The sequence below is a fragment of the Elgaria multicarinata genome, chromosome 7 (genome assembly GCF_023053635.1).
Source record: "Elgaria multicarinata webbii isolate HBS135686 ecotype San Diego chromosome 7, rElgMul1.1.pri, whole genome shotgun sequence".
Classification (NCBI taxonomy): Eukaryota; Metazoa; Chordata; class Lepidosauria; order Squamata; family Anguidae; genus Elgaria; species Elgaria multicarinata.
This window is the reverse complement of record NC_086177.1, coordinates 32,295,881-32,323,164: the sequence shown is the minus strand read 5'-3', so window position 1 is coordinate 32,323,164 and position 27,284 is coordinate 32,295,881. Positions and strand designations below refer to the sequence as shown.

At 44.2% G+C, this 27,284-nt stretch overlaps 1 protein-coding gene and 1 long non-coding RNA gene across 6 annotated transcripts in view; both read left to right on the top strand.

Moving 5' to 3' along the window:
* Positions 1–25,441, top strand: part of RREB1 (ras responsive element binding protein 1) — a 150,501-nt gene extending 125,060 nt beyond the window's left edge. For 4 of the 5 annotated variants that reach the window (XM_063130344.1, XM_063130340.1, XM_063130341.1 and 1 more), the window contains 3 exons: positions 818–3,515; positions 19,696–20,451; positions 24,798–25,441. In XM_063130344.1, the coding sequence (XP_062986414.1) occupies positions 818–3,515; positions 19,696–20,451; positions 24,798–25,321 (3,978 nt within the window). In that variant the 3' untranslated portion in view covers positions 25,322–25,441. Of the gene's footprint in view, positions 1–817; positions 3,516–13,778; positions 13,944–19,695; positions 20,452–24,797 lie in introns of all 5 variants that reach the window. The other variant, XM_063130345.1, reaches the window with a different exon arrangement.
* A 53-nt stretch (positions 25,442–25,494) lies between these two features.
* On the top strand, positions 25,495–26,961 carry LOC134401421 (uncharacterized). Its single transcript, XR_010025653.1, has 2 exons — positions 25,495–26,790; positions 26,849–26,961. It is a non-coding gene; the product is annotated as an uncharacterized LOC134401421 (long non-coding RNA).
* Positions 26,962–27,284: the final 323 nt, after the last annotated feature.

Below are 27,284 nucleotides of genomic sequence, written 5' to 3'. Positions count from 1 at the left end.
ATTCATTGCATTTCTATAGATTTTGGCACTTATTTTAATGCGAAAAATAAAATTTCTGAGATGGGTTATGTATAAACAGAATTTCAAGTTCATAACATGCTTTGAATTCCAGAATGCCATCCCTGTTGCAACGTGATGCTAAGTGCTATGGCACCTTGGAGTCTTAATGGTGTATATTCACCAGGATAGGTCAGTGAAGGTTCTGAGATACTTTAGGACTCTTGTGGCTTCCTGTAGGATGGTGACTTTCATAATTGCCTCTGCCTGTGATGTGGGTATATATTTCAAAGCATTATTTCACGCCTTGTGAACACATGAGACCATTGCCTGTGATGCTGATCCTGGAGATAACGTCAAGCGGCTACCTGCTGTGCTAAAAGTTTTGTAAACGAGTTTCTCCATTTAAAGTTTGGGGTTAGCAACTTGGCATTCCCTCAGCAAAATTTGCCTTTCAGGGTTGCTAACAGACTGTCCCATGGGCTACTCAGAGGTGAAAGAAGGAGCGATGTCTGTGGCAATAGGATTTGCAGATGAATCACTTGGAAGGCTGAAAGGGAGTCACCTTTTTCTCAAAGTGCCTCTATAACAAAACTAATCCCCAACCAAAGATAAAAAAAACCCTGTGATCTCCTTTGTTTGTGCGCTCTCTTGCTTTCTGTCTTAAGAATTAGCTACACTTGGGGGGGGGGGAGTTCCTGGTGGAAGAGATTTGTGTAACTAGAAAACCAGTGCAGGAGTGCACTAAGTAGTTGCTTTTGGAGTTTGATTTTTCTTCTTCTTCTCTTAACGTCGTGTGTTCTCTTGCGGTGTCTCCTAGGTCTGGTGTGAAACAAACCTGCGGAGATGCATCAGCGAGTACCAGCGGTATGTGTGCGAGGTGTGCAACAAGGCCTTCCCCATGCTCTCGGCTCTCAAGCTGCATGCGGAAACCCATGCGGCGGATCAGGGAAAAGAGAAGCACAACCCGCAGCCGGAGGATGCAGACCTGAAAGCTTACATGGCCTCCTTGGGGCTGCAGCACACCAAAGACATCAAGCCTATCAAGCAGGAAGAGCTTGAGCCAGACGAGGAGGTCCAAGAAACGCAGCTAAGAACACTGAACTGTAGCCTACCTCAGGAACCTGGCAGCACGAACCAGCTGAACATGTCCCCTCTGGAGGCTGCTTCTGTGGGAGGGCCCTTTTCGGTCCTTCAGCCAACAAAAGAAAACATGAAGCTCCTCACGCTGCAGCCGTTCCAGAAAGGCTTCATTATTCAGCCTGACAACAGCTTTGTTGTCAAGCCGATACCTGGTGAATTAGCAGACATCCAGCAGATCCTAAAGATGGCCTCCTCAGCGACCCCGCAAATCAACCTCCCGCCACTTTCCAAGGCGCCTCACCTCTCCGTACAGTCCATCTTCAAGCATATGCCTCCGCTGAAGCCAAAGCCCTTGGTCGCACCTCGGACCCTTGTAGCAACGTCAACACCTCCTCCGCTGGTCAACACTCAGCAAGCCTCGCCTGGGTGCATCAGTCCAAGCCTTCCTCTGGTGCCGCCCAAGCTGGGCAAGACCTCGGAAGAATCGACTTCAAATTCCCACCTTCTGCACAGTCAGCTGGGAACCAAATCCAGCCCTTCTCCCCAGGCCAAGGTGGAGGCTTCGAGTCAGCATGAGATGAAGACACAGCTGGAGCAGGACAGCATCATAGAGGCTCTCCTGCCTCTGACGATGGAGGCAAAAATCAAGCAAGAGGTAACAGAGCGAGACTTCAAAGCCATCATCGCCGCTGGGACGGCAAACAAGAAGAGCCCCGCCATGAGGAAAGTCTTGTACCCGTGTCGCTTTTGTGACCAGGTCTTTCCTTTCTCGGGAGTTTTGAGGGCTCACATCCGCTCCCACTTGGGCATCTCTCCTTATCAGTGCAACATCTGTGACTACATTGCCGCCGACAAGGCGGCGCTGATCCGGCACCTGAGGACGCACAGCGGGGAGAGGCCCTACATCTGCAAAATCTGCCACTACCCTTTCACGGTGAAGGCCAACTGCGAGCGGCACCTGCGCAAGAAGCACCTCAAGACCACCAGAAAGGACATCGAGAAGAACATCGAGTACGTCGCCAGCAATGCGGCGGAGATGGTTGACGCCTTCTGCTCCCCAGACACGGTGTGCAAGTTCTGCGGGGAGGACCTCAAGCATTACCGGGCCCTCCGCATCCACATGAGGACGCACAGCGGCTGCCAGAAGAAGAAGCCCTTCGAATGCAAGGAGTGCGGCACGGCCTTCTCGGCCAAGCGGAACTGCATCCATCATATCCTCAAGCAGCATTTGCACATCCAAGAGAGGGAGATCGAGAACTATGTGCTGGCAGTGGACTGCACCCCTTCGGAGAGCCAGCCAGGTCCTCTGCTACTGGAAGACAGCACTTACATGGACTGCAAGCCCGTCGCACCTTTCCTGGAACCCCAGAACGGCTTTTTAAGGGGTGCCCCCTCCCACGCATCGATCAAACTTGAAACCGCCAATAGCTTCCCTATGGACTTTGACGAGCCATTGGATTTCTCGCAAAAGAACAAAAACCTGAACTCTGTGCTGGTGAAACAGGAGAGCCCCTTTGGTTCTTCTCTGTATGACTGTTCCATGGAGCCCATAGACTTGTCAATTCCCAAAGCCCTAAAGAAGGACAGTGAGGACACCCTGAGCGAGGACAAGAAGCAAGAGCTCCTCGACGGGGCTGATGACAAACTCCACAACTGCCGGCAGTCTCCTCCGGCTAACGGCAGCCTGGAAAACCAGGCCCTTAGACTTTCCCAGCCGTTGAAGGGTCCACTGCATTTGACTGTCCCAATCATTTCTCCGACCGTTCTGGGGAACTCTTCCTTGCTGCGACCCTTGAGGCCGAAGCCGCCCCCTCTCTTGCCAAAGCCTCCTGCAACAAAAGAGCTGCCGCCCCTTGCTTCCATTGCACAGATCATTTCGTCTGTGTCTTCTGCTCCCGCTTTGCTCAAAACGGAAGTCACAGACTCCGTCCCCAAGGCAGCCGTCAACAGTTCAGCCGGGTCCGAGAAGTCGGGGGGCTCCAAACCGAAAGCGACAATCATGGCTGCTGGCCAGGCCGACCCCGGCATTCCCAGCGACTTGACGCAGCAGCGCCCGTGCAGCCCCAACGGGCCCCAGAAGTCTCCCCCTCTGGGATCTTTGAAGAAAAGAGGCCGGAAGAAAGGAACGAGAAACAAGCCGAAGGCAAGCAGTGGCGTGGACCTGGAATCCAGCGGGGAGTTTGCCAGCATAGAGAAGATGCTGGCCACCACGGACACAAATAAGTTCAGCACATTTCTGCAGTCGACTGAGGACTTCAAAGAAGCGGCTGACAGAAATGGAACCAGCGAGGAAGAGAGGGAAGCGGCTGAAGACAAACTTCTGAGAGGGAAGAGAAATGCCTACTCAAACTGCATCCAGAAAATCAAGTGTCCCCATTGTCCTAGAGTTTTCCCCTGGGCAAGTTCCTTACAGCGGCACCTGCTTACTCATACAGGTAAGAGAGCTCCATTGTGAAATGGCCTTGGGCATATCCAAGCTCAGAGTTGTCACAGAGCACGTTTCAATTGAGAGACCAGGGGCTGAATATGGCTCTACTCAGGAAGCACACTAACCCTTCAGCAGGGCCAAAGAAAATCGCCAGGATGAGCCAAAAAAAAAGTCTGCCAGTGTTCGTATGTGGACCCTGAAAAGGGGGATTTTGATAGGTAGGGTATTGTCAAGTTTACAGTCTGTTGAGTCGTTCGTGAGAAGGACCTGTTCCTTAAACTTGAAGCTTGTGATTATACATTATATTTGTGAACTGGTCACTTATGTTGACTAGCACTGGGCATGTAGTGCTTGTGTGATACAACCCTGATTTACAATACTGGTTTACAGGGATGGTGCTGGTTTGGATGTGATGGCAAACTATGGTTTCTTGGGAACCAGGAAGGAAGCAATGGAGCAGAGCATCTGGTGGGTGGAAGGAATCACGTGAGCCCAGGGATCATTTTCATAGAGGTGGTTTGTTGCTTGTGAACAGACACTGTAGCATAGGGTTCCCCAACCTGGTGCTCTACAGATGTGCTTGACCACAACTCCCGTAATTCCCAGCCAACATGGCCATGCTGGCTGGGAATTATAGGAGTTGTAGCCCAGGAAGCCTGCCATAGACACTAATACAGATCTGAGTGTAGGGATTTCTTCTGCCATGGCACAACACTGGAGGAAATATAGCTTAGTGTTGGAACAATGGCTTTGCTGCATCCCAAGTTGTCCCTAACAACCCTAGAGAGATCCTGCTGGGTCAGGATAGACTGGCCTTCCCCAACCTGGGTCCCTCCAGGTGTTTTGGACTGCAGCTCCCATCAGGCCCAGCCAGCATTGCCAGTGGTCAAGAATGATGAGAGTCGTATCCCAAAACATCTAGAGGGTTGGGAAAAGCTGTAGTAGAAAGCACTAGGTTAGGCGGATCATAGGTCAGTCATGGGCTCAAGCTACATGGTACACTGCCTGTTTAGATGAAGAGAACCCATTTCTAATATACTTGACCCAGGAGGGGAGAAACAGCGGGAGAGAGCTCTACTTAATCCTTTTCCCCAGCTGTGGTTTTCCTGCTTCAAATCCCCCACCCCTCTAGCAGCGTTTCCACTTGTGGGGTCTTAATTTCATATCCCCCACTTTTAAAACTATGGGAGTTAAGAAAGTTGCTTTAGCATAAGAAGACTTCCCCACCACCACCACCACACACACTTTCTGCTGCTTTCCCTCTCCCAATTGCCCCCCATTGGAATTGGCTTCTCCTCATCTTGAATGAACTCTTAAAAAGCTTTTGCATGTCACATGTACTTTGGGCCCAAATACAAGGCTAATCTTTGAACTCCTGTAAGGCTGCAGTGAATGCTGTGTTCGGTGGCAGTTCCGGCTCTCCTTTCCCAGTTCCCAGATGCCCCAGACCGAACTTGTAATGGTGACTGCAGTTGCTCCTTGCCTTTGTCTATTTGGGCTTCTGGTGTTTAGTTGAGGGGGGTGAAAAGCCGCGGCTTCTCTCCTAAGAAAGAGGTGGAGCAAAAGACAAAGTCAGTCTGAACTGCTTTCCCCATAGTAGTTCATTTGTTTTTCACTCCTTAGCTGCTTGAACTGCCACTTCCGGCTGCTGTAGAGTTTGCATTGTACTCAATAGAGCAGTGTCAACTTTTAACATTTAAATTTAGTTGCTGCTGCTGGACAATGTTAGGCATCCCTGGGGAATCTCCAATTCCAAGGAACTGCTTTGGTCTGATCTTCCCAACCAGAAATCGCTGTTTTCTCCTTTCATATGCAGCATCCTCTAGACCAGTAGTTCCCAAACTTTTTCAGGTAACCGCCCCCTTGGTTCCACAAACTCATGCCCAGTGCTCGCCACCCTACCCTATAAAATCATTATTCAGAATAGCGGTTTTCAACAACCCACTAAGGAAGATAATAACAATAAAATTCAAAACAGTAACAATTAATTGAATATTTATTTATTCAAAACCCAATTACATTTTTTTAGTTTAGTTTTTTTAGTTTATTCAATTAAACATAATTGATGAACTTGATCCAGTGATATCATCTTTTCAAAGTCTCATAGTCATTTAGCAAGAATATTAGATATCATATTTAGAAACTAGGGTAGAGTACCTCACTATTCTGTAAATTCTTAATGTGATGAAGTGATACCAGTTTCCCATGGTTTAAAGGCACTTAACATGAGTCTTAAATCACCACGTTTTGTAATCTGGAGTCGATTTCTTTGCTTGGAGAGAAGTAGGCAGACCACACTAAAACCACATTCCACCAAGTATGGTGTTGGAAATGCAACCAGGGGCCTCTGAACCACACTCCATAGTGCAGGACAGCGATCAGAAATTTCCTTCTGTAACCAAAACTCCTGGTATGGAAAAGACCACCTCGAGCGCCCCCCTGCTGCCCCTTTGCCTCTTAGCGCCCCCCTGCAGCCCCCTTGCCTCTTAACGCCCCCCTATGCAATCCCTCCGCCCCCAAGGGGGCAGTACCGCCCACTTTGGGAACCATTGCTCTAGACATCCACATTCATTCTGAGGAGCAAGGGCAACTGCAGAATTCTCCACATGTGTGGAGCATACTTTGGAGATGGCCTTGTTGTGGGGTGCAGGAACTGTTTTCTGCTCACCTGAAGCATCCAGTCATTTATTTTGGTTAAATGGCTTGCCAGAGCTATTGCTGGAGCTATCCTGTGACACATACAGGCATGCACACTTCAGTGGGCTCAGCAGTTGCATTGCTGGGTTACATTTCAGTGAGGTGGGGAGGAGAAAGGCACTGGACTTGTTTTGCCTGAAATGAGGTCAGCTTATTCCGTTCTGTATGGTTGCAATACACTTAGGCTGAGCATATGAAAAGCAGGACAGGGCTCCTGTATCTTTAACAGTTGCATAGAACAGGGAATTTCAGCTGGTGTCATGCATACAAATGACCTGCTGAAATCCCCTTTTCTATGCAACTGTTAAAGATACAGGAGCCCTGTCCTCCGTTCCATATGGTCACCCCAAATACACTGAAGCAAGGAATATCCCTCAAAATACAGATGTTTGGGTATTCCAGACACACGCAAACAGCTCCTGCTTAATTGATTTATCCAGTTGTAACTCCAAAGTAACATGGGTGAGTAGTAATGTGAGCCCCTCCATGCAAACTAGTCTTCAGTGTGCCCCAGGAACACTCAGTCTTTCCCCACCACACACCCTTTTCTGAGGGGAATTTTTAAAAATAATAATAATAATTGAACCTTATATATAATTTCTTTGATTTCATTCCTAATGCAACTTCAGCATTGCTGCAATTCTCACACACTCAAACTAAGTGTTGAAATTATTCCAACAAACTAGAGGGCATTGATTTTCTTTCAGTCAATTCATCTCCAAGGGGTCTTATATCCACCCACTGATTTTTGACGTTTTGGACAGATGATAATTGGAGGATTTGAGCAAGGCCCCTTCCCAAACTGCAATTCTGTCAGATCAGTGTGTGAAGCCATTCAAAACATCCTTAAAAGTCTGCTCTTGCCTGTGCTGTGGTTGCAGCCAGCAGCATTGCTGGGTTGATGACTCATTTGCTTGTGCAACAAAACTGGAGGAAGAGGATGACAAAACCGAGCTTGTGTTGCATTCCTGAAACTTGACTGTGTCATGGGAAGATCCCCAGAGTTCCTCCATTACAGTGGCAAGTTGCTTTTTGTGTTAAAACAAAACAAAACAAAACAAAAAAGCTATCAAAAGGAAAAGGGAAAGTCATTACTCCTGGTGGTTTTGCCTAACGCAGGCTTCCTCAGCCAGGTGCCCTCCAGATGTTTAAGGATACAGCTCCCTATATTCCTGACCTTTGGCCGTGTTGGCTGGGGCTGATGGGAGTTGAAGTCCAAATCTTCTGGAAGGCACCAGGTTGAGCCTAAGGTATCATTAGCACAGACTACTTTTCCATATATACCTGGATCTGTTGCATCGTGTGGCTACACTATGTTTATTGATTTACTTATTTATGAGGGAGAGAGAGAGAGAGACAGAGACTCTCAACACAGCTTTTATTTTGTGGAATGTCTTGTGGCGTCCATATATTTTTCCAAGTTGTGGATGTGTCTAAGAAAATGGCAGATATTGATTCAACTTGGAAATTCTCAATACATCAGCAGCGAACAGAATCTCTTGAGAGATTTGTAAACAGACTGTAATGTTTCGATGCTGTATTTGCAAATACCATTGACAAAGTGCTTTTGTCATCTCTGAATGTCACCTCTCATGGATATTCCATTGATTTTCCCCCTTGGCCTTTTATTCCATTTTGGGTCTCAAAATGAATAATAGTAGGACTAGCTAGTGATGAACAGTTGCTGTACTATCTATGGATGGTTGGTATAGCTATAGTAGTATAAAATAGTTTTATAAAATAGTTGGTTGCCTTTGGCTTATGAATTTCACTTTACTCCTCAGTTACCCTGCCAGAGAGAATTTCCTCTAATCCATTATAGCTGTATGTACTGTAAACCATCCACTAACCTATTGGTTTTTCAGACAGTGCTCTGGAAATTTGTAAATACTTTTATTGTAAGTTTCTCAGATCTGGTTGGATGAAGGGGGAGGGATACACCTCTCCCAGATGTGCATTCCACAACTGGGGAGAGGTGGTGGTTATACTTCATGAGGATTCCATCTTCTTGATCTGTTTACCACATTTGACATTTGGCCAAATGTGTCTGTAACCAATGACAGGGAATAGACAAGATTAGGAATTTGTTAGTGTACCAGGCACCAGTTGCATAATAGTCTCCCTGTCTGGGCTGGTAGGGGTAGTCTTGGACATGGTGCTCAGGACCCCAAAATAGTCTTGGGGGACTTTTAACATTCATCAAATTAACATAACACCAAAGTTTCCTTGTGCCACTTAGGATTTCATGGCTGCCGTGGCAACTGAGGGCCTCTCTCAGATTATATCTGGCCCAACATATGCAACAATACTTTGGACCTGGTTTTCTGTACTGGAGGAATGTCGGAGTGTTTTGTGTTATGCACTCAGTTCAAGCAGGACAACAGAGAAGTTAGTTAGGTCAGTCTCCAAATGAATGGAAGGCTCCTTGTTCAAGAACGGCACATAGAATCCTTTGCAAAGTGCAGGGTTCCTTGCCTGGTGGGCTTATATGCAAAGTATTCCTTGAACGTAGGAAGTTGGTAAACCTTTGCTCTAGTTAATATTTAGAGAGGTTTTGCTAGCTGCTATTGAGAATTTACAAGGCTTGTTACACTACAAGGAGGTAACCAAATTTTGGGCTGGAGGGAGGGACAGGTTTACCCTGATGTAAAAGCTATCGAAACATAACCAGAAATGAAGCAAACTAATTTAAAATGAACTAATTAAGAACTTAAGAAGACCCATGCTGAATCAGACCAAGGGTCCATCTAGTCCAGTACTCTGTTCACACAGTGGCCAACTAGCTGTTGACCAGGGAACCACAAGCGAGACATAGTACAACAGCACCCTCCCACCCATGTTCCCCAACAACTGGTGTATACAGGCTTACTGCCTCTGATACTGGAGGTTGCACTTAGCCACCATGACTAGTAGCCATTGATAGCCTTCTCCAGGAATTTATCCACCTCCCTTTTAAAGCCATCCAAATTGGTGGCCGCCACCACATCTTGTGGTAGTGAATAACACTTTTAGTGTTATTCCTATCAAACCATATTTAATCCTGAAATTAATACTTTTAGAAGTACTGTGGTATACTAATTTTGTTATGAGTAAATTAAAATTAGTGTGTGATCTTTCTGTTTGCCAACTGAGCAGCTTCAATTGTAACACCTTCACGTAATGAGTTACCTTACAACATCTCTTGGCTCCCTGCCTGTGAGGTGGAGGTTGTGTGAATCGTGGCTAAAGGCAGTTTTGCCGGCCCCTGACAAGCCACCTAGATTTGCAGTGGCATGTAAAATGGTACATAGAGGCACAAACATATACTACTTGCTGGCTCCAGGTAGTCTTGCATGCTAGTATGGTATGGCTACCATCTATGTGGGCTTGTGAATTAAACTTCAGTAAAACCATATTCCATATCTCTGACCATGTTACTCCGCTTCTGAAATCTCTTCATTGGCTTCCAATTCACTTCAGAATCCACTATAAACTTCTCCTGTTAACCTTCAAAGCTTTTCACAGTCTAGCTCCTTCCTATCTCTCCTCTCTCATCTCACACTATTGCCCCACTCGTGCTCTTCGCTCCTCTGATGCCATGTTTCTCGCCTGCCCAAGGGCCTCTACTTCCCTTGCTCGGCTCCATCCATTTTCTTCTGCTGCCCCTTACGCCTGGAACGCTCTTCCAGAACATTTGAGAACTACAAGTTCAATCGCAGCTTTTAAAGCTCAACTAAAAACTTTTCTTTTTCCTAAAGCTTTTAAAACTTGATGTTGTGCAGACTTTATACTGTTAGTTTTACCCTACCCTGTGCCTGCTTACCCTACCCTGTGCCTGTTTGCATTCTCTTCCCCTCCTTATTGTTTTACTATGATTTTATTAGATTGTAAGCCTATGCGGCAGAGTCTTGCTATTTACTGTTTTACTCTGTACAGCACCATGTACATTGATGGTGCTATATAAATAAATAAATAATAATAATAATAATAATAATAATAATAATAATAATCTGTGGTGGGTAGTATTGACTAGACAGCAGTCTTGGTCCAAACAGAAAGAAAGAAAGGAAAGAACGGCTTCTAGACTGGGAAAAATAAAATATTTCTTAAAACAAACAAAAACTTAACTGCGTTGAAGTACTGTTTTTTTAAAAATAGTAATTATAGACCTACCTTTTAAAAGGTTTTTTCTTCTTCATTGTAACTAACTTCTCAGACCTGTTGTTGAAAGCTAGGCTTTGAAATGCAATTACCTAATCCTGTTTACCTGCACCAAGTAAAATAATTTGTTTTTTTGTGGTAGATCTATTCAACATATTAATAGATGTGAAGAACTTACTCCTCCCCCTCTCGAATTCAGCATAGTATGACTGTCAGAAATGCGAAACAGGGATAAATGCAAAATAGGTACATGGTGGGTGTTGTTGTTGTTGTTTTAAAAAAACTCGCACTGCTTTTAGTTAAGTAAAAGATAGTCTAGAGTTCCAAGCTGGACCAAACCCTTCCTCAAGCAGAATGGAAAGTTAGCCAGTTTTTACCGTATGTATTTATTCTCTGTATGTTCACTAATTTTGGTCTCTTCAGTCTATATTTGTTACTTTTTCATATGGCCTGAGAGAGAACTATTGCCTGCAGAACTGTGACTGTAGCAAGAGAAAGTCATAATTCGTATAATAAAACAAAACTAAGTGAACCAAAGACATGTATAAAACAAACAAAGCATGCAATGCTGCAGAACTGTAACCTTCATTGGCCAGCCTGTTAATGCATGTTCTGTTTCCAGGTCTCTCGCAGTGGAAATGGCCAAGTGTTTTTTGTTTTTTGTTTATATCTGGGGTGGAAAATAAAAGCGCTGTCAAAGCAGCATGACTGCCACACTTAAGAGATCCAGGGCTGTTTAAGCAACTCATGATCCTTCCTAATTCAGATTCAAATGTTAATTAGTGCAGTAGCCAACTTATGGTGGAAGATTAATGTGATGGAAACATCCATAAAGCCTGCATTGTGTTAAATAGAAGCAGGAGCGGCAGTAACCCTTGGCTTTCGTTCAGCAGTTTATTCCTCTTTGCCCCATTCTCCATTCTTTATCCATCACAGAGTCTTTTAAAGATCCTGTTGTGTTGCATTTGTGTGTTCTTGTTTTAGGTTGCAATCCAATGCATCTTTAAACGGGGGGGAAAAAAACCCCTCCTACAACTCCCAGCGTTCCCTTGCTAGGATGGAAAACCTGAGTTGGGATATATCCAAGTTGGGCTCTTTTTTCTTTTTAATGATGTCATATTTTTTCATCAGAATCCAAGTTGAGTTGAATACTACAGAATCATGACATCCATGCTGAAATTTCAACTTGTTCTGAAGTGCGATAAATTTGTTCTTAATGCTAAGTCTGCTTGCAGATGAAGCTTTTATTGTGCAACTGCACTGCTTCATTCACAGTATTTTAATGGGGGGGGGGAGCCATCCTCTTCCATTTGTAGCCCTCCATTGTTTTCCCATTGCTGCTTCTGTCATTTTTTAATAGCAGAAAAAAATCCATGAACAAAGAAAAGATGGAATAGCTGCACAATTTGTTCTCATTGTTAGCAATAGGAGCCCTCCATCTGGAAGTGCCCCATGTGGCTAAAATAGCCCCACATGGCAACTGCTCCCTGTAGCAGCTGGAATGTAAGAAACTACCTTATACCAAGTCAAACAGTTGGTCCTTCTAGCTCAATATACACTGATTGTAGTAGCTCTCTTAGGGTTTCAAGGGTGTCTTTCCCAACCTTACCTGGAAATGCCAGGAACTGAACCTGGGATGCTTTGCAGGCAATTGCAAAGCATGGGCTCTATCATTGAGTTATGGTCCGTCCCTCCAAAATGACTTGCCATGTGATTGCCATGTATCCCGCAGAAAGTTTTTGTGCCTTTGCCAGATGTTTCTGGTGGTGGCTAGATGTGATATGGAGCACTGGCCCCATGGAGTCTTTTTCAGCCTCTTTCTGTTTGGCATTCATATGCATTCCTATCCTAAACCACTCTCTTGAATTTCTGCCCTTTATGACACCATATCTTTACCCACCCGCTTCTACGTTATTTTCTTTGGATCCCATTCAACTTGTTGCCCCAGCGCCTGGGGTGTACATGGGCTGGATGAGGAAAAACAAACTGAAGCTGAATCCAGACAAGAAGGACGTGCTTACCGTCAAAGGCCTCAACCTGGGTTTGGAGGTGTGTCAACCAGTTCTGGATGGGGGAATGTAACCCCATGCATTAATTCAGAGGAAACTCACTATCCTTAGCTGGTGCTGTTGTCGAAGGCATAGCGAAGTATATTTGGGTGTCATCGGCATACTGATAGCACCCTGCCCCATTACTCCGGATGATTTCTCCCAGCGATTTCGTGTAGATGTTAAACAGCATTGGGGATAAGATGGCACCTTGTGGTACACCATACGACAGCTCCTTTGTTGAGGAGCAGCTACCCCAAGCATCACTATATGGAATCGCCTCGAGAGATAGGACGGGAACCACTGAAGCACAGTGCCCCCAATTCCCAAACCTCCCAGGCGTTCCAGAAGGATACGATGGTCGATGGTATTGAAAGCTGCTGAGAGGTCCAAAAGCACCAGCAGGGATACACTCCCCCTGTCAATACTCAGGCGTAGATCATCCACTAATCCGACCATAGTTGTCTCAACTTCATATCCTGCCGTATTTGTTGTTGGCAAAGGTATGTTTTTAGTAGGCACTGAAAACCCAGAACTGTTGGCACTTGTAGTGGTAGGGAGTTCCAGGCTGTATTTTGAGCCATGATAGACTGAACCTTGGAAATCTCAGGCACCTTCAGGAGAGCGTCTCCTGATGAGCACAGCAATCGAGCGGGCAGGTAGAGGTCAGGTGATCTCTTAAGTATCCTTCTACTGAGTTGTTTAGGGATTTGTAATCAAGTACGGGAACCTTAAACCTGACCTAGCATCATATAGGCAACTACTGCAGTTCTATGCAGTAATAAGCTGGCAATAAGCCGCTCCCATGCAGCATTCTGCTCCAATCCCAGTTCTGAGTTTGAAAATTATGAGGGGCCTTGAACTTTAGAATGGCTATTCAACCTCCCTAAAAAAATAAAATAATGTATGAGTTCAACTTCGACCATAACTGCAATCCTATGCATGCTACTTGGGAACTTTTCTTTTTCCTAAAGCTTTTAAAACTTGATGTTGTGCGGACTTTATACTGTTAGTTTTACCCTACCCTGTGCCTGTTTGCATTCTCTTCCCCTCCTTATTGTTTTACTATGATTTTATTAGATTGTAAGCCTATGCGGCAGGGCCTTGCTATTTACTGTTTTACTCTGTACAGCACCATGTACATTGATGGTGCTATATAAATAAATAAATAAATAATAATAATAATAATAATAATAATAATAATAATAATAAGTCAACCTCTTCAAACTCAGTAGGACTTTCTTCCGAGTAATTAAGTTTAGGATTGAGCTGTATCTTTAACCACAGTAGTACTAAGTAGGCAGAGGGGATAGGAAGGCACACAGGAGCTCCTTTGATGCACTAGAAAGAGAGATAAATATGTTTTTTTTCCCTGCTCCATTCAGGTCAGAAGCCCTTCCCCTGTCAAAAATGTGATGCCTTCTTTTCCACCAAATCTAACTGTGAACGCCACCTCTTACGCAAACACGGAGTTGCCAACTACTGTCTGAGAAGAAACGGGCTTATCCCCCAGTCTAAAGAAAGTGATGCTGGAGCTCATGATAGCACAGGTAGCTCTTTTAGGTTGTTCCAGAATTTAAAGATGAGTCATGTTCCTTTTTGATTTGGGCCCCCTAGATAAATGAATGAGGCTTTAGTTGGCTTTTCAAGGAACCAAGGACCAAACTACAGGTTATGGCAGCACATGCTCATTGGTGTTACACTTTGGGAGGTGCAGTTTTCCTATCAAGGAGGTAGAGGAGTATTTAAAGTCTAGTGTGGACAGGCAGGAAGGTTGGACAGTGGAGTCTGCCTGTTTTATTTCCCACCCAGCCACTGCTTCTCTCCGGTTATTTTTCTCCAGGTGGGGCTCTGAAAGAGGAAAGAATGCCCACCAGGTTGAAAAATGGCTGGAGAAACGTGGTTTTGGAGTGGGGTGAGGGGAAACATCCAACTGGATTTCAAGAGCTCACTCCTTCCTTACAGGAAATCAGCAAGACTCGCATTGTAATATGCAGGGTTGTGTTCTTTTAACATTTAGTTTGGTCCTGAAATGGGTGTGTTGTGTATGTGTGTGTTCATCAAAGAACAAATTGATACTGACAAGGGTAGTTGTGGTGGTCCTCCTTTCTGGTTAAATTAGACAGGTTACACCAGGCACCCCCAACCTGGTGCCCTCCAGATATTTTGAATTACAATTCCCAGCATTCCTGATGATTGGCCATGATGGCTGGGACTGATGGGAGTTGAAGTCCAAAACATCGGTTTGGGAACGCTGAGTTACAGCAAGAAACTTTGCAAACATACTTGCCTTCTAGCAAAGTTCAACAAATTGTAGTTGCAATAAGGTTTTAAGTTTGTTAAATACGTTCACACTTACAAAGACATAGGTGATTGCCAAGAGATAGTGTTTTAAATCAGTTTTGTTAAATTGCTGAACAGTCAGTAGTAGTTTGATCTCCTGAATTAATGGCCAATCCTGAAAAGCTCCCAACTTCCAAAACAAAAAAATCACAACCCACCCCCACCCCCCAGCTTTCAAAAGTCAAAATGGAATATCCCCTATCCATTCTCCATTGGAAGTTTTGTTACCCACTTTCCCCAGATTAGCAAATATATTCACTGCAGTTTGAAACCAAAAGTAAATTGGAATGTTGAGGGTTTTCTGTAAATCGGATGTAGTGCAATTTATTCTCATTTATCTAAACCCCTGATTTTATCAGCAGTCACTTGTATTGATGTGTATGGTGCATTCCTGTCAGTTTTCCCTCCCCAGGGTGGGTTGGGTAGAAAACTAGCTGAAGATCTAGGAGATTTTCTAGTGATTTGATGAACACACCAATGGTCATGAAATGTTCTGCTTTGCCTGTCCCAAGTGCTAGTGTGGTACTGTGGTTGTGAAGTTCTTTAGACCCTATAGAGATGCATTTTAGTTGTGCCTACATAGAACTTTTTAGGCTGCGTTAGTTTTAGTAACATTATTAATGGATGATGCTAATGGATCGTGGAGAAGAAGCTTTCAGAATTGAAACTGTTATTGGTTGGTAGGGAGCAGAGCATCATTAACCAGCTGTGTTTTACGTGACTTGAATTTACTGCATGGTGCAATGACAAGGAAGATGAGACTCTGGACAGCTTTGGACATGAAAGCCCAATGGCTGACCTTCGGCCAGTCTCTATTTCTCAGTCACACCTACCTCTCAGGTAGGTTTGTCTTTGTGAGGATAAAACTGGGGAGGGGTGGGAACCATGTCCATCACCCTGAGCTCCTTGGAGGAAAGGCAGGATAGAAGTGTAAATATTGAATACATTAAAATTAATAAATAGCATAAACTAATAATTGCAGAGAATGTGCAAGCCACTGATTCATCCTTCCTGCATTGAGCAGGGGGTTGGTTCATGCTTTCTGCATTGAGCAGGGGGTTGGACTCGATGGCCTTATAGGCCCCTTCCAACTCTACTATTCTGTGATTCCTATGTAGTGTTGGAATAGAGCAATTTAGATGCCATTTCAGTTGCCTACCTACAGCTGCCACCCGTGTCACTGTGCAGGTTGTGTCAAAACAGTATTTGTAGAAAGAGAACCGAAGCTTTTGTGTGTTCTGGGATTTTCTTCGTGGATGTTTTGCTCTGAGTATGTTTTTCTTCCTAGGTGTATTGCAAAAGGTAGACTGCTGTTACTTTCTACCAGATTACCAGATTGCAACATAGGAGACAAGTTGTATCTACCAAGAAGTAAATGTAAATGCTCTATGAGGGAGGTGTAATTGGCAGTGATGTGAATCCTTCCATTTACAAGAATGGAAACTTACTAAAGTGTTCCACCTAGTGGAAGCTGTTTGGGATCGGAGGGAAAAAAAAGGGGGGGGGAACCTTGCTATTCTACAGAAATGGAAAAGTGATTGCAGAGGTGTGCTAGAAACTGGAACAATTCTCATTGACAGAGTTTCAACAGCAGGGAATCAATATGGTATGATGCAAATAACTTGTGGAACTTGTGAGCCAAGAGCCTTGAAATGGTTTCTTTCTTCCTGGATACTGATTGGTTTCCCAAGTTTTCCCAGTGTGATTTCGTGCATTATTTGCCTACCTTAGCCAGTATGAGTGGTCACAAGTGTTACTTGCTCCTTTGATCTTGGTAGCAGTAGCTAGATTTTGCAAGCAGGGTGACCTTTCAGGTGACTGGAAAGGAATCCTTTTGGGCCAAGAAGAGCTGCTGATAACTGAAGCCCTTTGAAGCTGACATGCTTGCATTACATAACTGACTGTTATGCAGATGACATATTCCTTTCTCCTATGCGTTCATATGGAGGCATTTCAGTTAGACCTGCTTTCAGTACTTGGGAGGCTCCACCCAGTGAGACTCTTGGACTTCAAGGTTTTAAGAAATGAATTCCTTTCTCCCTCCCACCCTAAAAGAGTTTCTCCTTTAGCCATGACAAGAATGCAGTTTGAACTCTGATTTCCCAGCCTAAAGTAATTTCACTACTTTTTTAAACTAATTTTTTTTTAGTAACTAAAAGCATTTTATGTGACTGCCAGTGTGCTTACTAGACGATAGGCTTGTAGGGACCCCAACAAGTGGCCATGTCTTTATGACGTCTCCCTGAAAAGGGGGCTTTTGCTAAAATGGGCTACATTTTCTTTTTAAAGAAAAGTCAACAAAATGTGCTGAGTGGCACAAGGAGGAGTACCAGGGAGTCTGGCTGCAGGTTTATAGTAGCAATCTGACAATAAGTTTGACACACGCCCTGGGAAAATGTCTTGCGTTCCAACAATCCAAAATTTAGATTAAAATCTGACTCTTCCTTCAGTGAGCTCAGAACATCATCATTATTATTATCCTTGCAATGATCTTGTGGAGTAGGTTATGACTTAGAGCAACCTTCTCTAATCTGGTGCCCTCCAGATGTGCTGGGATTACAGTTCTTATCACTCCCCAGCCAGCAATAAACACTTGTGAGCTGGACCTGTTTTAAAGTGCTAGGTGTGTTTAATGGGAGAAACGATCTTTCCTTAAGCAGTACAGTCCATGTGCCCGAGAATGCTAGCTAAAAGTTGCTAAGGTGCAGCAGCAGGGGTGATGGAAGTAAGTAGTCTCTCTCATAACCTAGCTAAATTGGTAGTCTAAAACAGCCTTCCCCAACCTGGTGCTGTACAGATCCCTTGGACTACAAGTCCCATCATCCCTAGCCAGCATAGGGTGTTGGGAGTTGTAGGCCAGAGACCACCAGACTGGGAAGGCCATCTTAGAGAGAATAATTTACCAAAAGCCACCATCCAAACTCTAGCCACTTCATCCTATTGGCTCTATGATGCAGAGGAACCAGACACTTGGGATTTTTCATATCCTATGACAACAGGTAAAACGTGACTTGCCCTGCAGGAGGTTTTTGTGGGTTTTTTGTAGGGGAGGGTTAGGGGTAGATGTGCTGCTGGTTTGTGTTTGTTGGGCGTAAGCCTTTTAGCTGTCTAGATTATGATCAATGCTGATCAAGGGAAGAATTGATCAAGGGAAGTGGGAAGCTGCTGTGGGTCATATACAAAATAGAGAAATACTAGCAAATGCTATGCCAGAAAGGCAAAGATCTAAATGCTTGTGGAGATTTCAGGTTCTTTGAGACCAAAAAAAATGCTCAAATGTCTGATCTGGTTGTTTTGTTTTCTCTGACTCTGTCTGTCTGTCTCTCTCTGTGTGTGTGCGTGCGTGCGTGTTTAACATGCTAAGTTATGACTTTAGGAAGGATAGATTTTTTTTCTACTGAAAATCATTTAAACCTGCATTTAATCCATGTTGGGTTTGTTGGTTTACAAATTGAGCAGCCTCTTAGGGACTTCACTGCCTTCTGTTCTTCACTATGGGTTCTTGGGCTCTGAATTACATGGAATATTGTGATAAAGCTACTGTCAATCTACAATGTTAAATATAATTATATTTGTAACCCACTTTCCTGTTTTATTTCTGTGAAATAGTTTTGTCTTACATTTTGTCTGAGTTCTGTATAATTTGAAACAATATTTCTAACACTTAACAGAGTTGTCGGTGTGTTGTAAAAATTGATCAACTTGTCTCTTTTTCGTTTTACACAAGTTAATCCAATCTGTAACTTCTTCTTTGTGGTATTTGTGTAGTTTCCTCCATATGCATCTGCACAGGCCCAGCTAACCTCAGCATTTCTTAAATCCCAGCATTTTATCATCCATGTGTTTTAGAATATCTAGAGCTTGATTATTTCTGTGTGACTCAGCCACATCTTTGAAGGTCATCCTCTCTTCTAAGCAATCTCTCTTTGAGGTTCTCATTCACAAATATGTGTTCTGTGTGTGTGTCAGCATGAAAGGGAACCTAAACGTTGTTTTATCAGAGTTTCTAAATCCCTACAGTTACTAATCAGCTATTGAGCTTTCATGAGTTCAAGGCTTAGACTCTTTATCTGTAGTGCTTTGGCTGTTTAATTCTTGTAATGTATAGAAGGCCTTCTTAAAAAACGTGAAAGCATGCTAACCATAAAAGGTGAGCAAGATTACTCAGGCCACTGTGCTTAACAATAGATACAGTTAAAAATTCTGTAGCTCCACAAGAAGAAGGAAAAAAGTAAAACCTACAGCCAGGTAACAGATTGATTAGCAGCACCAACCAAAATGTTGCAAAATAGTGAACAAGCTTTTCAGTTCTCCAGAACAACGTTTCCCTCTCTCCTTCACTTTGCTTAACATCCACCCTGATGAAGAGTTCGGAAGAAAGTATTTTGTGATGTTTTGGTCAGGCCGAGGGAACGTATCGTATTGCCCAATTGTGTGCGTGAAGGCTAATCGCATGAGTGGAATGGCTTGACACATGATCCTCACAATTTTCACCATGCCACTGAAGAAAAGCCACATTTGAAGTAGCTTAATGAAAATTGCCAGAACTGATTGGCAAGATACTGCACCTGAACAGTTTACCACATGAAACAAATGCTAAGCAGTACTGTGTTGGACAGTCCCATCCCATGCACATGTGAATTAGGCCAGAGATATTTTTCATCAAGATTGTCTGTAACACTGTTAATTGAACTGCAGAGCCAAGAATACAGCTGTCATATATCCATGATGAAGAACACATCAAACATGCGCCATTGGTCTTCTAATATTATCCTTGACCAGGGATGTCCTGGACCCTGACTCTGAATAAATGCAATGTGTGGTGTGTGGTGTGTGTGTGTGCATAAATGTGTGGGGTGTGTGTGTGAAGTTACTAGGAGTGATGTTAATTGGACTTTGGGGTATGTCTTGCGCTCTTGTTTTCTGAGGAGTTTAATGTTCCTCTGTCTTCTCTTGCAGACAGTCAGTCAGATCTGGAGAATGCAAGTGCAGGAAGTGAAGCACTCGATTTAACTTCTGGCGAGCGAGACCAGCAAGAGGAGGTAACTGACCTTCTGGAAGAGCCTGAGCACAGTCCCAAAGAGGAGGAGATGGTGGACTCAACCCAGGGAGAGGAGGATACACAAGAGAAATTAAGCGAGGACGAAGAGGGCCCGGAAGAAGACTCTGTCAGCAACAGAAGCCTTGACCTCAATTTCGCTAGCAAGCTAATGGACTTCAAGCTGGCTGAGAGTGACCAGAGCACAGGCAGCAGTGTTCAGACTGAAAAGAAACACACCTGTGATGCCTGTGGCAAATCCTTCAAGTTTGCTGGCACTCTTAGCCGGCACAAAAAGGCTCACGTGCGCGATGACAGGAAAGATGAAAAGAGCAGTGAGGATGAGAGCAGAAGCGTTCAGGGTGGAGCCCAAGTACCTGGAGCTCAGGAGGATCCTTGTCTTGAGCAGGAGGAGCCCGGAAGGGACATCAAGGTAGCAGAGTCTCCCACGGATGGTGAGGCCACGGGGAGGGAGAATGAGGAAAGCGAAAGCATCTCCGAGGGGGAGAGCACAGAGAGGAAATCTTCTGAGAAGAGTGATGATGACAGGAAGCCAAAGGCGACTGGTGGGGCTAAGGGTGAATCCAAGGCAGACAAGAGAAAGAAAGTCTGTACGGTGTGCAACAAGCGATTTTGGTCTCTACAAGACTTGACAAGGCACATGAGGTCCCATACAGGTAAATGTGTGTGTGTGGCATTATTCACAGAGCTATAACAGAGCTTTAGCTTAGTGGTAGAACACATGCTTTGTATGTTCAATCCCTGGAATGTCCAGATAGAGTTGGGGAACCCTTGGTGAGCCATTGCCAGTTTAGATGCTGCTTGGCTAGATGGGACCAGTAGTTTGACTCCTGCAAAAGGCAGCATCCCTGTGTCTTCTTCCTTGCTTGTTACGTCAGGTTGACAGGTGCCTCCAAGTTTCTGCTGCCCTGTTCATTTTGAAAACTTCAGAGCAACGTGAAATCGGAGGACAGGAGTGTTTAAACTAAGAAAGGAAATTAATAGTTTTTTCCTAACGCCTTTATCCAAGTGGAAACTTATCCAGTTGAACACACATTTGCAGGTGCTTGGTTTAGGCACCTGGCGCATCCCCTCATTGATTTGAGTTGCAATGCCAGAGGAGGGCAACCAGGATGATCAGGGGTCTGGAAACAAAGCCCTATGAAGAGAGACTGAAACAACTGGGCATGTTTAGCCTGGAGAAGAGAAGATAGAGGGGAGACATGATAGCACTCTTCAAATACTTGAAAGGTTGTCACACAGAGGAGGGCCAGGATCTCTTCTGGATTCTCCAAGAGTGCAGGACATACAATAATGGGCTCAAGTTACAGGAAGCCAGATTCCAGCTGGACATCAGGAAAAACTTCCTGACTGATAGAGCAGTACGACAATGGAACCAGTTACCTAGGGAGGTCGTGGGCTCTCCCGCTTTAGAGGCATCCAAGAGGCAGCTGGACAGCCATCTCTCAGTGATGCTTTAAGATGGATTCCTGCATTGAGCTGGGGGTTGGACTCAATGGCCTTATAGGCCCCTTCCAATTCTACTATTCTATGATTCTATGATAAGCTTTGTGCACATTTAGTACAGGCAAAATGCATTTAGAATTGATGACTTTTAAGACTACGTAGCTGGAGACATCCTTATGTATCTTTTTCAAGAAGGTATATTTGTACTGCCTACAATCTTTTAGTACTTAGAATTCCCCTTTTGCTGCAGCAGTGGGGTTGCTTCTGATTATCTCTCCCCCCCCCCCCAATAGCTTCTACCATCTTTCTCCTCTGGCTTTGGCTTCTTTTCTCCCTTTTTAAAAAAGTAAAAACCAATTTTAAAAAAGAAACAAGTTTTGCTATAGCAGAGCGCACTAATAGGAAAGTAGCCCTCTGTTCATTTTATCAACAGACAAAATGCATTTGTTCTTCAGTGAAAGTTGGAAAAGGAAATGCTGATTCATGAGCTGTTGGGCTGTTCTTCATGTTTCCAGGGCTGTGCTATGCCAATTGGAAAATAATTTTCACTTTTTAAAAATTATTATTTAGCCTGCTGAAGTTGCAATGGAAAATTACTTCGTCATTACTGCTGGCTGAATTTTGTTAGAATTAGCAACATTTTCTGCAGACAGCTTAAACTAACATGTCTCATAAGTATTCATGTTGTAAGCAGCATGTCAAAAACATTATGTTATAATTCTTCTCGATCGATCGATCTACAGAGTCAAGCCAGGGTACTCTGGTTGTAGAGAGACGGATGAAGTATTAAATTAAAGTGCAGAACACAGAGTTTTGCAGGAAAATAACTGCTTTTTGCCCATTTTACTCCAAGAACTGGGTAAAGAAGCAAAGGGAAAAAATAGGGGTAAATGCAGGCTGCAGTCTTTGAAACGGCTGTAGCTATTTGCTCTGAAAGCTCTTGATTTATTAGGAGCCAGTGTGTTGAAGTGAATGAACAAGTTGTGTGTGTGTGTCGAATATGTTGAATGTGATAGTGTGATGGGGTGTGTGAAAGAGGGGAGACACTGTAGTTTTGATCCAGGATCCAGCTTTCGCAAGAGGAATGGCTCCGCTTGCAGATGATTCCTCTGTGAGATTTTGGGGGCTCCTCCTCACCCATGCACAACAGCTTACCCCATTCAGTAGGGTCTCTCTGCGTAGCATTTTCAGAGGGCTGGAGCAGCCACCATGGGAAGGAGGGGGCAGCAAAGTCCACTTCCGTTAGCGCAGTTGATTCACCATAAATCTGGATCCAACCCAGGATGTGTGAAAAACAAAAAGACAGATCCACAAAGTTTAAAGAATTTTCCCCTTGTACTTAAATCATTGTGACTGTAAAATCCCGAAAAGCTTGTTCCTTGACAGAATTGCCTAGAGGAGATTCCTACCCCCGCACCCCCATGACCCAGGACTTTGGCTTTCTGTGCTCTTTGACCTGAAACTCGGTATGAAACCAATAAGAGCAAAAAATGCCATTAGATCATCTGAGTTCTGGGGGTCCTTTCACAAAATTAAAATATTTAATAGCTGACTGGTACTAGCAAGATTTCACTCTTATCAAAACTGCTTTGGGAATATCATGTACCAAACTAAACTTCCTACTTCTGAGCATCCCACCCCCACCCCCCTTTGGTGCTGCCCCGTAAAAGAGCTGGGTTGAATCAGACCAAAGGTCTTTCTAGTCCAGCATCCTTTGTCTCACTGTTGTCTACCAGATGCTTCTAGGAAGCCCACAAGCGGGACATGAACGCAATAGTGCACCCTCCCACTTAGGTTCCCCAGCAACTGATATTGAGAAGCATGGCGACTCTGATCCTGGGGGCAGAATATAGCCAACATGGCTAGTAGCCACTAATAGCCTTTAAGCTTTATGAATTTCTCTAGTCCCTTTTTAAAAGCTGTCTGAGTTGGTGGCCATCATCACTTCATCTTGTGGTGGCAAATTCCATCTCTGGAACTAGGCGCTGTGTGAAAGAAGTGCTTCCTTCTGTCTGTCCTGCATCTCCTACTGTTCAGCTTCATTGTCGTTCTCCGGGTTCTAGTATTATGAGAGAGGGAGAAAAACTTCTCTCTCCCCCCTTTCTCAATGCTGTGCATAATTTTGTACACTTCTTAATCCGTCTGCCCCAACTTGACTTGACTCCCCCCCCCCAAGCTAAAAGGCTCCCAGTGTTGTAACCTTTCTTCATAGAAGGGTAGCTTCAGCCCCTTGATCATCTTTGGGTGCAATCCTGTGCATGTTTAGACAGAAAAAAGTCCTACAACTCCCAGCATGCCCCAGCCAGCATAGCTGGGAGTTGAAGGACTCTTTTCCAGTCTAAACATGCACAGGATTGCACTCTTAGTTGCCCTTTTCTGCACCTTCTCTGGGTCCACAATATCCTTTTTAAGAGGTGTATATTTCCCAAGCAGCACTAAGAACATTTTTATTTTGACGTGTTTGGCTTTAAAAACAACAAAAATAAATGCCTCCCCCTCCCCCATGTGATGTTAATAAAAATGTTAATAATAATAATGTCATCAACATTATTATTATTAACATTTATATCCCGCCTTTTTTCCTCCAAGGAACCCAAGGCGGCGTACATAATCCTCCTCCTCTCCATGTTATCCTCACAACAACAACATCCCTGGGTTGGGCTGAGAGTCTGTGACTGGCCCAGAGTCACCCAGTGGGCTTCCATGGCCGAGTGGGGACTAGAACCCGGATCTCCCGACTCCCAGTCCAACACCTTAGCCACTACACCATGCTGGCTCTCACTGGCTCACATCAGTCTCTGTATAAGTGTTAACTTTTAGTCCAAATGATAGGAACGAAGTACCATTTTGTTGTTTCTGTCAATAGGCACACTGCGATCGCCAGTAAAGCAACAGCATGTGAGCTTTCATCCTGGCAGCAGCATAACTTCTTTCATAGTATAAAACAAAGATGATAGTAGAAAACAAATCTCCTCCATTTATGGCGGATAAGGCTATAAAGGGCTACAAGTCCTGACGGCTATACATTACCTCCACTGTCCAAGGTAGGATGTCTCTATATACCAGTTGCTGGGGAACACGAACAGGAGGATCCCATTGTATTCATGTCCTACTTGTGAGTTTTCCACAGGCATCTGGTTGGCCACGGTGAGACGAGACTGCTGGTCTAGATAGGCCTTTGGTCTGATCCAGCAGACATTCTTAAGTTACAGGTGATGTTTTCGTGGTCTTAGCCATGTATAATGCAAGTCAGCATGATGTCATTTGGAGATACTGTAAACTAACAACAACAAAAGGCCATTTAAGTGTGTTTTGGCGAAAATATTCCAAACATTACGAATTTCAATTGATGTATGGCACAATTATGCCCAGTGTCTTCTGTCAGCTTCAGCTAAATAGAATCATCTAATACAGAGTCTATAATTGTACATGTGAAAAGAAAAAGAAAGAAAAAGCTGGGGTGGGGTGGGGAGAGTAAATATAGAATAAAGTCCTTTTGGGAAAAAGAGGGATTTTATAACCTTGTGTGTGTTTGTTTTTCTGAACTTTATCCTAGGGGAGCGACCTTACAAATGTCAGACCTGTGAACGGACCTTTACTCTGAAGCATAGCTTGGTTCGCCATCAACGCATCCATCAGAAGGTGAAGAGTGCTAAGAACCACGAGAAGGAGAGCGACAGAGAAGACACCCGCTCGCGGGGGGAGGAGGAGGACAGTGAAAACGAGTCTCTCCACAGCAGCCCCAACCCCGTCTCGGAAAACGAGTGCGACTCACTCGTGGGGCCAGGGAGCCATTCGCCAGTCACCAGAAGCCGCAAAGGGAGCCTGGCCAATGCTGCGAAGGATGCCCTTTGCAAGGAGGATGGGCCAACTGTGAGAACAGCGGGCCCTTGCCACGCGGAATCCAGCAAGAATGCACCAAAGCCCACGGCGAAAGATCCAGAGTCTCGGGGGAAGGGTGATCGTGGGAGCCCGTCGGGCTTCATTCAGGACTTGCTGGAGATTCACAACAAAAAATCTTCCATGAGTCACATTCTGGCCTCTGCAGAGAGCGCGCCTCAGCTCTTGGGAGTTGAATGACAGCTCTGGCATCGGCGACTCCCCGGCAGACTGATCTAGCACACATGGAATACAGTTGACGGTGCATGCTTCTTCTTTTTTTTTTAGATGCTGAGTCAGCTTGCTTTTGTGCCGCAGGAGTGGGCGTGGGGGTGGGCGGGAATTGGGGGGATGGCCGTTCAGATTCAGTGCCATACGTCTTTCAGTATAAATAATGCAAGAGACTACAGTTTTGAGTGCCTTACTACTTTATTAGGTCTTTTGGTATCATAGATTTTTTTTTTTAAACAAAAAAGATGATTTTTTTTTAAAAAAAATATTTTAATGAAATTATTTGGAGAGGACCTTTTTTCATTTAAGCATTAATGTTACCTTTTGTATTGGGGTGTGTGAGCTTGTTCTTGTATATCTGTGATAGCCGCTTTTGTGTGTTCTCTGAGCTGGAAACAAGGGGTCAGTGGGGCAAGGAAGCCCTTGGAAACTGCAGCCAATAACTGGAAAAAGAATTTGAGAAATCCCCAACAGAGGAACTAGAGATAAGGTGTTGATTTTGTTTTTTGGTCTTTCTTACTAGACTTTTTTTGTATTTGCCACATGGAGGAGAGTTGAACCAGTTCCAGGTGTTAACATGGTTCATTTAAGGTTTTCAAACTTGGTCCAAGCCAAAACCAGGGAAAATGAAATTTTCAACCTCATTTGCTTTTCCTTTTCTTTTCCTTCCCGCATTAGCATTGATGATGTTCTAGCTACTGTCATATTGTAAAAGCCTCTTTCTGGCCATTGTGGACTTAGAGTATACAGAAAGAGTTGCATAGCGACTTAAAAACCTATGGAAATTATGCACCCACTGTTATATATATATGTTTGATTTGTGCTTCAATATATTATTGTTATTATAATATTTTATAAATCTTGTCAGTTTGCTAATCTCTGCGTTCAGCAGAAACCAATGGGCAATATTTGCCCACGGAGATCTACGACGCAGCTTGCATTGCCTGCTTAAATGTTTCTGATCTAATCTCTCACCAGCTCTCCCTGTTGGGTTTTGCAGCTCTTCTATTGTATTACATAGAACCCTCTTCCTCTAACTACGTTATCAAATGGAGACCGACTAAAGCCCTCATCACACAACTAAAATCCAGGTAGATTGAACATGTGTTGGGTTGTGTGTGTGTGTGTGTGTGTGCAGGGAGAGTGGGATTTCAACAGCAAACCTCACTGTTTTCCTACACGCAATACGAACTATACATATGAAGACTCTGTATGCATGATCAGGGATTCTGCAAAAGCCACGGTCCCTGATTGCAAGTGCATGCAGGTGGGGCGTATGTACAGTTCGTTCACACAACCAAACTGAACATAGGGTGAGGCAAGGGCATTCTGCGATCCTGTTCCTCCCCTCCCCCCGAATGCATGTTCGGTTTCTCCAGATTGGTTCCATCAATGTAGCCTCAGCAGTTATTGCAAATGCACAGGGGGTCATCTCAGAGGTGACAGTTCAGTGTGAGTTAATGAAAGAAAGAAGGACTGGAGTGAATTAATAGCAAGGTGGCATGAAGAGGAATGCGAGGGGGAGAAGGTCCTCCCAATTGGACGTAGAAGGCACGGCAAATACTATGAAGTCAATTTTGTTTGAAACTTGCAATAAATGCATTGTTTTTACATTAATGAGCAAGATGATTCAGTCTTCCAGAAGAAATGTAGTAAAGAATAAATAAATAAATTTAAAGCCTTAAATGTTCTTGCTAGCGTAATGTGATTTAAAGCAAGAAAATAAATACTACTGGCAATAAAACTTAACAGATTGACAAAATAAACTTCCTTCCCAAGGTTTCCGGAGGTTTTCCTTAAACGTTCAGCAACGTTGGCAGTGAGATTGGACTGCATCTCCTGTTGCTGGCAACAGGGGACTTTCCAAATCACCAGCATTAGGATTGTGATCCAGTTGGTATGTTGGGGTATAAACTTTGTTTTCACCCTGAAA